Below are 14090 nucleotides of genomic sequence, written 5' to 3'. Positions count from 1 at the left end.
GTCTTAGCTCTCTTATGTCAACGTTTAAATTATTAAAATCAAAAGCTGGGGGGAGGGTATAGCTCAGTGGTAGAGCACATGCTTAGCATGTACAAGGTCATGGGTTCAATCCTCAGTACCTCCATCAAATAAAAACAAATAATAATAATAACAAATAAATAAACCTAATTTTCTGCCCCCCCCATAAAAAGACAAAAAAAATTTTTTAAGCCAATGGGAGTTTTTATACTCAAGATGAGTTCCAGGAACTCACACTCAGCATTATCACCTCCCTCCCCCAAATCAAACTATACAAGCATCCCCTCTGGATACAGAAAGTTCCTGGATCTTATTTGGCTCTGACTGTGTGCCACGCACTAGCAAAGCACTTCACCTTCCTAACAGCTGTTTCTCCTCATTTTACCCATGGCTAAAGAATTTACCCAGAATTACACCCACCACTGGTTAGTTGCTGGAATGAGGCATCTAAGCAGACAGCAGATTCCAGGGCCTGTCCTGTTAGTCACTGCGCCACCTTTCCTGGGACTTGCACGTTCTTTTCATGGGATGTACTTGCCACTCCCAGGCTAGGATGTCCTACAGAAATCTTAAAGCTTTGCCAGTAATTTTCAAGAGTCCTTAAGCCATCTGTTCAGTCCCAATACATTCTCACAGCGTCTGTTTCCCACTCTCTCCCCTACTTGGTGGGCTCCCAGATTTAAGAGACCAAGGGAAAAGGCATGAGAGAAATGGGTCTTGAAGGCACCGCCTGATGGTGGCGCCCTAACGAGTCTGCACTGTCTACCACCCTCCTTGTGTCGCAGCAACAAGGTCAACTCCAGCATCCCCTTTGGGGATGGTCCTCACCTGTCTTCTCGCCCCTCAAACTGCCCAGACCTGGACAGGATCAGGATCAGAGAAGGGTTGTTGAAAAGAAGACCCCTGGGTCAGAAATGTGGGCCAAAGGTGCTCACGTCAACAGCCAGGAAAAGCCTTGTGAGCCAGAGGGAGCGAGAACGTGCCACCAGTGCTGGGGAGCCCTCAGCGCTGGGCAGGGTCACCACGGGAGATTGGGAGCGTCAGCGCTCAAGTGGAGAGGTGCTTCTCAGCCCCCCACTTACATACGACTCCAAATAAGAATTGAGTTCTGGAGTCACCGCCTCTAAACTCCACACACACGACATGACACTCAAGTCTTCCACGCCACCTTCTACGCAGGAATCGTAAACGGAATTTTACTCCTCAGAATTGATTTTCCTCCTCGATAGAAAAAAATGCGTTTTTCCCTTGCACACACGTGGATGAAACAGAATCCATTGGAATATTCCTCCTATTGATAAGCAAAACAGCATTGTTTTGATGTGAAGTGGAAGCAAATCTGTTACTCGCATTTTGTCATAATTGAAGTATAAAGCCGTTCGAACTACAGTATTTTCTCTTTTCATATCCCAGGCTCCTGATATGGGCTTTGAGACTGCCCTTGCTCCACAGTATATCACCTTAAATGAGATGATCTTTTTTGCGTATGTGCCCAAGAATGAACCTAAGGAAAATATACACAACAAGAAGTTCAACGGCATTCACGCTGGAAAAGTGATCCACTCCAGGTAGTGACTGACTAGCTTCACATTTCACTTAGATGGCACACTGGTTTCTAAATTCTTAATTTTGAGCCTGCGTTTTTGAGTAATTTTCTTGATCATATAGGATAAGTTTTTCCTTTAACACCTCACAAGGCCAAATACATTTATGGACTCCAAGGTGCCTTGTGCAATGCGCCAGTTTTAGAAATGTGGGGCCGGGTCTGTCGGCACTGTCAGGCCAAGCTGTAGGCTTGCGTGTTTGTCATCTTGGGCATCGAAAACGTGTGGGCTGCACTGGATACTGCTGATCTTCAGGGCTCAGTCTCAGGACAGCCTGAAGGCAAGCACATCTAGCGTAGAGGAGGCCATCCTGCCTGAAATACTGCACAGAGGGTGTGCCGAGTTCTCAGGAACGCTTGCTTTGAAAATACCAGCTAGAGCCAGTGACCCTTCAAGCTACACTTAAGGCTTAAAGACTTTCTTTGAAAACTAATGCGAATTCTGTAACTCCCCCCTCAGATCTAACAACCAGGAAAGGAATGGTTTCAGATTACCAGAGACTCCCCCATCCCAAATGTGTTGGGCCCTATTCCAGGAGGCTGAGGTCTGTTTATTACACGTGCATTGGGCTGTCAGTGCATATCCTGTCCCACAGCCGCAACTCCACGCACCCCGCAGCGCAGCTCGCTCAGAGGTGGGATTGGAGGATGGTGGTTAGACACAGTATAACAAACGTTGGCATTAGTTTTTTCCTACAAAGATTGTAGAACATTCTGTCTCTAAGAAAAGTATCTTGATCTCTTGTGTGGTGACTGACTAACTGACCGGGAAGGTCAAGGATTTGGGAACCGAAAGTTATGAGGTCGGCAATAGGCCAAAGGCAGGTATCTAGGTAGTCAGGGGGCAAAGCAGGGTAAGCCCTTCATTCTGTTGACAAATAGTTATTTAACACTCACTGCACGCAAGACAGTGCGGGAAATGGGGTGATAGAGGTTGAGAAGGACGTTCGAGCCCATGTACTCCTTGAACTTGGATTCCAGCACAGGACATCGACCATTAAGTAATAATAGTTAATGTAAGTCTGCAACGGAGGAGCGTGGAGCATTGAGAGAGTGGTTTCCTGGGGATTGAGCCCTTGTTTGGAGGATCTTGGAGGGTTTCCCAGAGGCAGTGATGTTTATGATGAAATGAGGAGGAGGAAAGGGGGAGGGGAGTGGGGGAAAGGTTCCAGCCTGAGAACAGCGTGGAAAAGGGCCCCAGGCCAGCGGGAGCCTGATGTGTGCTTAAGAAACCCGAGGAAATCAGAGTGACTTCAGTGTCGTGAACCAAGGAGAAAAATCATTCAAGACCAGATCAGGGGGGCTTTTGTGCCCCAGTAAGGAATGTGGATGTTATTCCAAGAAGGGGAAGCACTGAAGGCTTTGAATTAGGTGACTAACCGGATGAACTGTGTGTAATTTGTTTACCGAACCAGCTGGATATCAACTTTATTTTTCCCCTTCCGGTCTCTTCAGATCCCTCTGTGGACCTATTTCCTTTGTGGCTCTAGATGACATATCAGGCAGATCCCATAGCTTTTCTCTGAGACAATAAGTAAATATTTCCTTGGCTTTTTAAAGAGTCTGAATCAGTCTAATAACTACATGACTCCATTCATCTCCAGTGTTTTAAGAAACTTCAAACTCTTATCCAATTTAAGTTTGTTTTCCAACCCCTGTTTGGGCCTGACCCTGCCTGGGGAGCCTAGAGTGTGGGGAGGTGGAGAATTTCTCATTCTCAGTATTTTCACATTTACATTCTCCCTCCCTAAAAGTCAAGGCTTTCCAGCCCCTTCCGGAGTTGGGTGAGAGAGGGAAGTAAGATAAAGGGGTCTGCTGAGGGAGATCTGACTCCTTTGAAAAGGTGACACGTCTACTGGTGGACAGCTGTCCCCATCACCCCCAGGCCTCTGCAAGTCTTCCACTCTGCAGGCCTGTACACTTGCAGCAGTGCTTCTGGGCAGCATTCTTTTCTTTCCTGCCTCTCTTCTGCCCCCCAGCACTATGCCTCTAGACTTGTTTCTGGAAGTGCTGGTAGGAGCCCCAGGAGTGCTCTCAGAGGGCACCCTTCAACTGTCACAGCCTTCCCAGGGCTGGCCACATCCAATGACAGATCAAGGTGGAAACAGAAAGACCTAGCCTTTTCAGCCTAACACAGTTCAGCTCTAAAGGGCCATTTTAGCTTCAGAGTTCCCCACTTCTCTCTCTGCTGAGTCCTGCCTCCATCACCTCCCCTCTATGGGTGTTAATCTCAAAGAACTCACAGTCAAACACCCTACCCTCTAACTCTGTCCCTGAGTCTGCTTCCTAGAGGTCTCAACTCGGTAACACAGTTTCTGGCTTGCTGTTGGACCACGGTAGAGGCTGAAATCCTGTCTGTGGGGCACAAATGAACATATGATCTGAGATGCCTGTAATTGACCAGACGTCCCCTGACTCATCAACCCATAAAATGGTAGAGTGTGTAGCAGCACTCTGTCCTCAAGTGGAAACAGTAATCAAAAAAGATGACACATGAGCAGGTCTGGAGAGCGCCGGTATGTTTCACGAGTGGGAGGTTTGTAACTGACAGATACACCTCCTGCTCCTGCTTTACCGCCTCTCCTGTAATCCACATCTGTGACCTCATACCGAGTTCCCTGTGATCAGATCACCAAAGAGGGAAAATTTGAGCCTAATTTTAAAACATTTCCACATAGAAATCTGGCACTTCCACAAGGAGGTGTCTAGAGTATTATATCCTGCAGGACTAGCTCAGGGGGACGGAAGGAAAGGACTTTGTGGGGTTATTTGTTTTTTAGTTGAAGTATAGTTGACTAACAATTTTATTTTACTTTCAGATGTACAACATAGTGAGTCAATATTTTATAGATTGTACTCCATATAAAATTATTATAAAATATTGGCTAAAAATTTTTTATAGCTTTAACACATATATATGTATCAAAATGTATTGTTTAGTTTTGTGAAATGTATTTCTTAGCCATGTCTGCCTTTTCCTGTGACTTGTCTCTTTCATTCAACCTCTGCTTTTTAAATTATCCTATATGCTTTTTAAATTACTCCATACTGATGTATGCACTGTAATTCACTCACATGAATATACCACAATCTCTTTAGCTAGTCTCCTATGTTGTAGTTTTAAACTTTTGCTTTGTATTTTTAAGTTTTCAGTCTAGCTAGGACTGATGTTGCATGTAATTTGACGTGGAAATCTGATTTCTTTCTTTCTTTAAATATAGATAGCCAGTTGTCCAAACAAGCCTCTTCTTTCCCCCTGATCTGCAGCATCACCCCATGATGTATCATAATTCCATACGTGCATCCATCTCTTTCTGTTTCTCTTCTATCTCATTGCTGTATTTGTCTTCCCAAAGTCACACTAAATTTCTCTAACCAGGTAACCCATGTGGCTGGCACCCCTTCCTGGTTTTTCTTGGCCTTTGGTCTTGCATTTCAATGTCAGGTTCAGCTTGTGATGCTCCATTAAGATTTAAAAAAAAAAGCACCTAATAATAGAAGTTACCTCTCGTGATAGCCAGGTTCTGCCTTCTGTCTGCAGTTAGATCTTGGGTGGAGATTCCTGGCTCTTCTTACAATAAGATAACTCTATTTTATTCTCTTGGAATCTTAGGCCTGAGACAGCTTCCCAACCCTCCATAAGGATAGAGAGTTGTTATTTCATCCTTTCCTCATCCGTAGTGTGTCTGACTGTGCGCTGGTGATGCTTGGCTTTGCTGCCTCTCTCCCAGTAGCTTAAAGCTTCTGCTACCAGGGGGAGGGAGAGAGCCAAGGCTTCAGTGACAGCACCCCCCAGGGCCCCCTCCCCAGCCTCCAGTCACCTCTTTTGAGACCTGTGTGCAAGAGTGTTTAATGCCCAACCTCCTGTGGCTGAAGGCTTCTGCTTCTTAGGAAAGAAGATGCAGGGAAGTGGGTTATCCTTCAGACCTATTTCCTTTCATCCTCTGTTCCTCCCACCATCACCCCATCTCCCACACCCTTGCTCCCTGCACCACCATCTGGGACTCTCTCTGGTCTATTCCCTGCCCCAGTCTCTCTCTTGAGCCTTCAGAGAAGCCCATGGGAAGGAACTTGCAAGGGAATACAGATTCCCTTTTGAAAGCTGCCCCAGCATTTCCAAACCCACATGCCAGCACATACTTGGTCTTTGGCAGTTTTTATTATTTTTTTTCTTTACAATTTTAGCTAATTCTTACTCACTTCTTTTGTAGCCAGCACTGTATTTCTCCATTCCACACTAATCCATAAGAGAGACTATTCCAGTGTTCATACTCTCCTGGAAATGACTTATTCCCCTGGGTTCCAGGCTGGTTGGTTATCTTGTGACCTTAGTTCTCTGATGGCTTAAGGGAAGTGATGACTTGTAATTTATCTGCTTTGCTTTGTTTTTTCTTGTTGAATTGCTTCTTTCTGCATCTAAAGCAAAAGTAGATGTCTTATAATTGACTTTTGTGTAGTAACCTTAAATTTTTCACATTTGCTAAATTCTTTTGATCATTTTAATACTTTTAATATATTTGGGGGGGTCTGAGTAGAAGTAAATTTTTTTTCTAAGTAGATAATCACTCTACCTGCAAATAATTTGTTTTGTTTCTTGTTTAACATTTCTTAGCATATTATACCCTTTTTCTGTTACAGTATCTAGAAAGTCATTAACAGGGATGAAGATAGTGGGTGTCTTAGTTCATTCGTACTGGTGTAATCAAACCCCATCGACTGGGTGGCTTATAAACAACAGAAATGTATTCTTCACAGTTCTGAAGGCTGGAAGTCCAAGATTAGGTGCCAGAACTGTCAAGTTCCAGTGCGGACCTGCTTGTGCGTTGCAGATCGCCAACTTGTCTCTGTGTCTCCACACGGTTGAAGGAGGCGGGGGATCTGTTTGGAGCCCCTTTGGTAAGGGTCCTAATCTCATTCACAAATCCACCCTCATGACCTAAATCAGTTCCCTAAAGCTTCACCTCCCAATACCATCACCTTGGGCATTCAGTTTTCAACATAAGAATTTTGGAGAGATACAAACATTCAGACTATAGCAAGATTGTTTAAACCTTTCACCATCACATATTATCCTTTCCATAGTTTTTTTTTTAACTCTTTTTTACTTATAGACAATTTTTTGCAGTTTAAGAGGTATTTTATTTTTGTTTTTAACTGCAATGTTCCTTCTGTATCTATTGAGCTAATCTATAGAATTTTTTTCCTCTAACTTTCTACTTAATATTATGAATTATATTATGGATTTAATGTTGAACCATACTTGAACTCATACAATAAACCTATCTTGGTCACTGTGTATTATATATGTTCATACATTTCATAAATTGTTGAGTGCAGTGTTAGTATTTATTTGTTAGATTAATCTTGTTAATTGTGATGTTCCAATTTTCTGTATCCTTACTGATTTTTTTCCTACATGATCTATCAATAATATTGAGAGAGTTATGTTAAAATTTTCTAATATGATATTGGACTTGTCAATTTCTTATTGCAGTTCTATCAGTTTTGCCTTATATATTTTGAGGCTATTATTAGGTACATATAAGTTTAGAACTGTTACATCTTCTTAATGAGTAGTCTTAGCAAAAATTGTTGGTTTTAGTCTAAGATATTGATAGTAGAAATAGAGAGGAATGGATGGGTTTGGGAGATATTTAAGAGATAGACCCAAAAGGACAATGGAGCCAGAGCAGTGTCCACTACCTTACTCATTGCATTGTAGAGCACATCTACATTTGTCTCCCATGGGCCACATCCAGCTACATCTTGTCTTATTACCGTCATGGAATCTGAGGTTCTCATATTGTGCTTAAGAAGACAGGTACTCGAGGTAGACAGACAATTGGGTGAGGAATCAGGCAATGTGGAAATGGCAAACAGTAGGCCTGGAATTCAAAAGAGAATTTGAGGAATAACGGTCAAGAACTAAGGTTAAATGATAAAACAGAAGGGATTCAGAACACTAGCAAGGATTTTGGATTTGGGGGACACTACCTATGAGATTTCGGATACTGAGTCAAAATCCTTTCCACGTGGGAACTGATTATATATTGCTAGGTAAAAAACTGCATCTGCTCGGCAACAGGGGAAGTGTAGTCCTTCCACAAATGGTGACGTACTGAGACAAAGCTGCTCTCATTTCATAACAAGTTCAGTTGTTCTTAAGAATCTTCACAAAATCCTAAAAATGATGACTTAATGTCAGCATTGCTACTAAATTGCTCAGAAAGAAAGCATTATCAACAGTTACACAAAATTTTTAGTAAAGCTATTCATTCATTCAATGAATATTTATTGAGTGATTATTATGTGTCAAATCTTATGCTAAGACTAGGAATATAGTGGTGAGTAAGATAGACAAGGTCCTTTCCCACATGGAAGTGATGTTCTGATGAAGAGAGACAGGTGATAAACAGGTAAGCAAAAATGAAAATAATTTTAGGTCTTAGGAATGCTATGAAGAAAGTAAATACGGTGATAGAGTGAGAAAGATAAGCACACAGCTGAGAACAAAGAGCAAAGAACCAAGGGAAGAGCTTTCCTGGCAAAAGACAAGTGCAAATGCAGTGAGGCAAGAAAAAATGTGGGTTCATTTAATAAACAGGAAGGAGGCTGGTGTGGATGGTGCAGAGTGAGATGAAGTGGTGGAAAGGTCAGCAATGAGGTAGGCAGTGCCAGATCGTATAAGGCATTGTGGGCTGCGTGAGTTTACATCTTATTCTTGGTGCTGGGGGAAGCCACTGGAGAGTTTTATATAGGAGAGTAAAGTAATTTATATTTTCAAAAAGATCACTTCTGACTGCTGGGTGAGAGTCACAGTTTCCAGCCTTGAAGAGCTGTTGAAGTAATACTGGTGGGAGATGAAGGTGCCTAAAGCAGGTGCACTTGAGAAAAGACAGGATTTGATGATGGATTGCCTGTTGTGGGTATGAACAAGAGAGCAATCAAGAATTATCTAGGGTTTTGATTCACAGCTGAGTGGATAATGCTGTTACTTTCTGAGATGAAGGGTGCAGGGTTAAGCAGGGTAAGTGGGAGTTCCAGGTTAGAAATATTAAGCTTGATGTGCCTGTTAGGTACCCCTGTGAGGTTGGCAGTTGCATGGATGTGTGAATTCACAGCCCAAAAAGTCAGAGCAGGAGCTCTGCATTTGACAGTTGTTCTGGATGCAGGTAGAGAAGAAAAGATCTTGGACACTCGAGGAAGAAAGATTGGACAGAAAAGGAGACCCCAGCCAGGAGGGAGCAGCCACTGAGATAGAAGAAAACCCAGGAAAGTGTGGGGCCATATATGCCAGGGGAGGTGGGTGTTTTGGAAAGTATGAAGTACATAGCTGATGGATTGAATAAAATAAGCAGAAAGAATCAAAGTGGCCTTTGGATGTGGAACCATTCCAGGCTGTAGTAACGCTTATTAAAGCAGGTTCATTGGCACAGGGTGAGGGCAGTGGAGTGGGGAGGCAGCAAAGGTGCTAGGATGGGAGCTTAGCACAGGTAGGTAGTTAAGTTTGTTGATAACTGTCTTTTGCAGTGTTTTCCCCACTCAGCAGATATTCTGCTTCACCTCAGGAGCTCACTGACTCCTAATTTTAAGCCCATCCTTCATTGCCCAAATCCTCTTCCCTCCTTTATAAGCTGCTTTCTCACCTCTTGAGCCTGATTATCCCCAAGAGCAATCCTAGACACTTGAATACAAGGGACTCATTTACTTCTCTGATGGTGGGAGGGGTGGGGAGACAGCTTCGGTAATTAAGGTGTCTGCCTGGCTATTGGTAATTGACTTCATATGCAAAGAGGTTAATTTTTTAAATTACAATAATAAACTTAATTTTTAGAGCAGTTTTAGGTTCACAGCAAATTTAAGCAGGAAGTGCAGAGAGTTCCTACATACCCCCTCTCCACACATAACTCCCTCACTGTTGACCTCCCACTCGCCAGTGGTACATTTGTTACAATCGATGAACATATATTGACACTTCATCAGTCACCCGAAGTCCATGGTTTACATTAGGGTTCACCCTTGGTGTTGTACATTCTGTGGATTTTGACAAGTGTGTAATGACACTTATCTACCTTACAGTATCACACAGAATAGTTTCACTGCCCTAAAAGTCCTCTGTGCTCCACCAATTCTTCCCTTCCTCCTAACCCCTGACGTCTATATGGTCTCATTATTTTCCCTTTTTCCCAGTGTCGTACAGTTGGAATCACACAGTGTGTAGGATTTTCAAATTGGTTTCTTTCACTTAGTAATAGGCGTTTAAGCTTCCTCCATGTCTTTTCATGACTTGATAACTCATTTCTGTTTACCACTGAATAATATTCCCTTGTATGGATGCACCACAGTTAATTTATCCATTCTCCTACTGAAGGACATCTTGGTTGCTTCCAAGTTTTGGCAGTTTTGAATAATTGTGCTGTTGTAAACATCCTAATTCAGGTTTTTGTGTAGGGGTATGTTTTTAACTCATTTGGATAAATACCAAGGACTTTGCTGGATCATGTGGTAAGAGCATGTTTAGTTTTGTAAGAAACTACCAAACTGCCTTCCAAACTGGCTGTACCATTTTGCATTCCTACCAGCAATGAATGAAAGTTCCTGTTGCTCCACATCCTCACCAGGATTTGGTGGTGTCAGTATTTTGGACTTTTACCATCCTAATAAGTGTGTATTGGTATCTCATGGTTGTATTAATTTGTGTGTCCTGATGCTACGTGATGATTATGGACACCTTTTCATATCCTTATTTGCCATCTGCATGTCTTCTTTGGTGAGATGTCTATTTAGCTCTTTTGCCCATTTTTTAACTAAGTTGTTTGTTTTCTTACTGTTTGAGTTTTGAGAGTTCTTTGTATCGTAGGGGATTAGCATATGCCAATCCAAAATAAACCACTTTGGCATAAAGATTCTTTTTAGCTGAAGGTAATTGAAAAAGAAGCAGACACATGAAAAAATTCTTTGCCCTCCCCCTCTCTACCAAGAAGGACAGGGTGATTCTTAATCACTAGAGACAGCTGGAGACTTACCAGTCCAGAGACACCAAGAGAAATCTACACAACAGGCATGACTGAAAACAACCCTTATCTTCCAGTAGTTTCCAATATGTATTTACTTTTCCACAGTTTGCCACCCCTAAAAGCCTTAGCCCTTTTTCCTTTATGTTTTCACTTCTCTATAGTCTTATTGTTCTTTATTAACCCGATGTTCATAGCAGCACTATTTACAATAGCCAAAACATGGAAATAGCCTAAATGTCCATCAACAGGTGACTGGATAAGGAAGATGTGGTATATTTATACAATGGAATACTACCCAATCATAAAAACCAACAACATAACACCATTTGCAGCAACATGAATGCTCCTGGAGAATGTCATTCTAAGTGAAGTAAGCCAGAAAGAGAAAGAAAAATACCATATGAGATCGCTCATATGTGGAACCTAAAAAACAAAAGCAACAACAACAACAAAAACAAAGCGTAAATACAAAACAGAAATAGACTCATAGACATAGAATACAGACTTGTGGTTGCCAAGGGGGCGGAGGGTGGGAAGGGATAGACGGGATTTCAAAATTGTAGACTAGATAAACAAGATTATACTGTATAGCACAGGGAAATATACACAAAATCTTATGGTAGCTCACAGAGAAAAAAATGTGACAATGAATATATATATGTTCATGTATAACTGAAAAATTGTGCTGAACACTGGAATTTGACGCAACATTGTAAAATGATTATAAATTTTAAAAAAGTTAAAAAAAAAGATGTTATATAAGCCCCAGGTTCTAACCACCTGTTAATCATCACTGAGGTTTTCCCCCTGTGTAAGCATGACACACACTAATAAACTGTTCATTTTCTGCTGTTAGCCTGTCTTTTGTCAGTTTAATTTCTTGGGTCCTAGGCACAAAATCTAGGAGTGTCGAGGGAAAAGAGGTTTCATTCCTCCCCTACAGGTTATTATGGATAACAGCCCTTTGTCAAATACATTTTTCACAGCTATTATGTCCCAGTCTGTGGCTTATCTTCTAATTATCTTGACAGTGTCTTTCACAGAGCAGAAGTTTTTAGTTTTAATAAAGTATAGTTGTCAATTTTTAATTTCATGTGTTGTGTCCTTACTGTTATACCTAAAAGTCATCACCATACCTGAGTTCATCTAGATCTTCTCCTATGTTATCTTCTAGAAGTTTTAGAGTTTTGCATTTTATATTTAAATCTATAATCTATTTTGAGTTCATTTTTGTGAAGAGTGTAAAGTCTGTGTCTAGATTTATTTATTTTTTTGCATGTGGAATCCTAGCTTAACATTGTTTTTCTTGATTATAGACTACGTGCTTATTGTAGAAATTTCCTAAAAGACAGTGAAATGTAAAGAAGACAATTGACATCATGACTGTTAACATTTTGATGAATTACTGATAAGTCCTTTTTAATACGCATTTTAGCATTTTCACCATGCTTCTTTCAGACACTCTAATAAGATGACTTTCCTTATGTAGTTAAAAACTCTTCTTAAGTGACATTTTAATAGATGCATTTTGTCTAAATGGATCAAATATATCATTTACTTAATTTTCCTGTTGTTGGCATTTTTATTTCTAACTTTCATCATAATGCTATTATGAACATCTTCGTGTAGAAAGCTTTTCTTACCACTATATTTCAAGTTATTAACTTAGGAGAGAGTCCTCTCAGTAGATTTATAGAATCAAAGGGGAAAAAATAATGTTAGAGTTCTTAATGCATAATGTCAGACTGCTTCTTAGGAATCTGGTAACACTTTACCATCCCATTAGTGGTGGATGAATTCTTATCTCCACTCAGTTCCTGCCACGACTAAACCCTGTCTTTTAAAAAGTCTTTGCTAATTTGATAGGTGAAAAATTGTATCCCACTGCTATAATTGACATTTTATCGACTACTAATGAGGTTGAACAAATGTTACTCAAATTTTCATTTGTTAGCCATTTATGGTATATTTTATTTGTAAACTATATGTTCATAAACTTGCTTATTTAGGCCACTGTTTTATCCAAATTGACTGATGCGTGTTGATTTGTCTTTTAGGAAAACTGGAATGGCTTACATAAAAAAAATATTGCAACATGACACTCCTGAAGGATTTTTGTCCTCAGTTATTGCAGAAGTGATAGACCCTTTTGGAATAGAGGAAGTGCATGAGAGCTCTTGTTTGTCTGGTTCCCTTTACATTAATCAAACTGGAATTTTCTCCTATCAACTTACTCTTCAATCACAAAGTAAGTGTAATAATATAATACATCTCTGATGGCTGGGAAAAATGAAAAAATTATCTTTTGGGAAGAGTGTTCATGCTCTTTTATAGAATAGTAGATTTCAAAATTTAGTCTGATTGGTAGTCTACAGAAGTCTACATATGCTTAGATTCCTGTAGGAATCCTTTAATTCTAATATAGTAAAACCTAGCTATCACTTCATTGATATTTCATCAATAGTAGTACCTATCATTTTTTCCAGTGATGCTATTTTTGTCATAAACAGTGTTCAGGAGAAGTGAGAGAAGATAGGAAGTCCATGCAGATGTTACCCTACATAATGAAATAGTTCTGAATCACTGTCATGCAGGATATTTCTATTTCAAAAGATTATATGGTAGATACAAGCAGAAGTTAGTATTGTTTATTATAAGGATTTGGATTTTCCTCTGAGAAAATGGCAAGCCATTGGAGTGTTCTGAACAGAAAATTACATCATTTAGTTTATGTTTTAGCAATATCACTTTGGCTGCTATGTTGAAAACAGACTGGGCAAGTGATGGAGAGAGGTCAAGAGGGAAAGCAGAGGAATCAGCTGAGAGGCTATTCCAATAATCAGGGGAGAAGTCATATTAAATATAAGCTGACTGTTATTCATCAAAGTGGAGAAAGAAAGAGTGGAGGGCTTACCAGTCACTGAGGAGTGACTGGAGGCCAAGATGGCCTTTGGCCAATCTTTCTTAGAAAGGTACAATTTGCCAAGACTAAACCAAGAAGAAGTAGAAAACATACATAGACCAAGTACCAGCACCGAAATCGAATCAGTAATTAGTAGACTCCCCAAAACAAAAGTCCAGGACCAGATGGCTTCACAGGCAAATTTTAACAAACATTTAGAGAAGGGTTAACACCTATCCTTCTGAAACTATTCCCAAAAATTAAAGTGAAAGAAACACTTCCAAACTCATTCTGTGAGGCCACCGTCACCCTGATACCAAAACTAAAGATAACACAAAAAAAGAAAATCACAGACTAACATTACTTATGAATATAGCTGCAAAAATCCTCAATAAAATACTAGCAAATCGACTCCAATAGTGCTTTAAAAGGATCGTACACCATGATCAAGCAGGATTTATCCCAGGGATGCAAGGATTTTTCAATATCTGCAAGTCAATCAATATGATACACCACGTTAACAAATTGAAGAATTAAAACCACATGATCA

The 14090-nt window shown here is 40.6% G+C and overlaps 1 protein-coding gene across 1 annotated transcript in view; it reads left to right on the top strand.

The window, feature by feature from the left end:
• CATSPERB (cation channel sperm associated auxiliary subunit beta) overlaps positions 1-14090 on the top strand; it is a 101107-nt gene that overhangs the window by 69080 nt on the left and 17937 nt on the right. The window contains exons 17-18 of the mRNA XM_072963623.1: positions 1432-1586; positions 12696-12886. Coding sequence (XP_072819724.1) covers positions 1432-1586; positions 12696-12886 — 346 coding nt within the window. The remainder of the gene's footprint in view (positions 1-1431; positions 1587-12695; positions 12887-14090) is intronic.

Source organism: Vicugna pacos, chromosome 6, assembly GCF_048564905.1.
Source record: "Vicugna pacos chromosome 6, VicPac4, whole genome shotgun sequence".
In the NCBI taxonomy this organism is placed as follows: domain Eukaryota; kingdom Metazoa; phylum Chordata; class Mammalia; order Artiodactyla; family Camelidae; genus Vicugna; species Vicugna pacos.
Note: the sequence above shows the minus strand (reverse complement) of the source record. Positions and strands in the feature narration are given on the sequence as shown.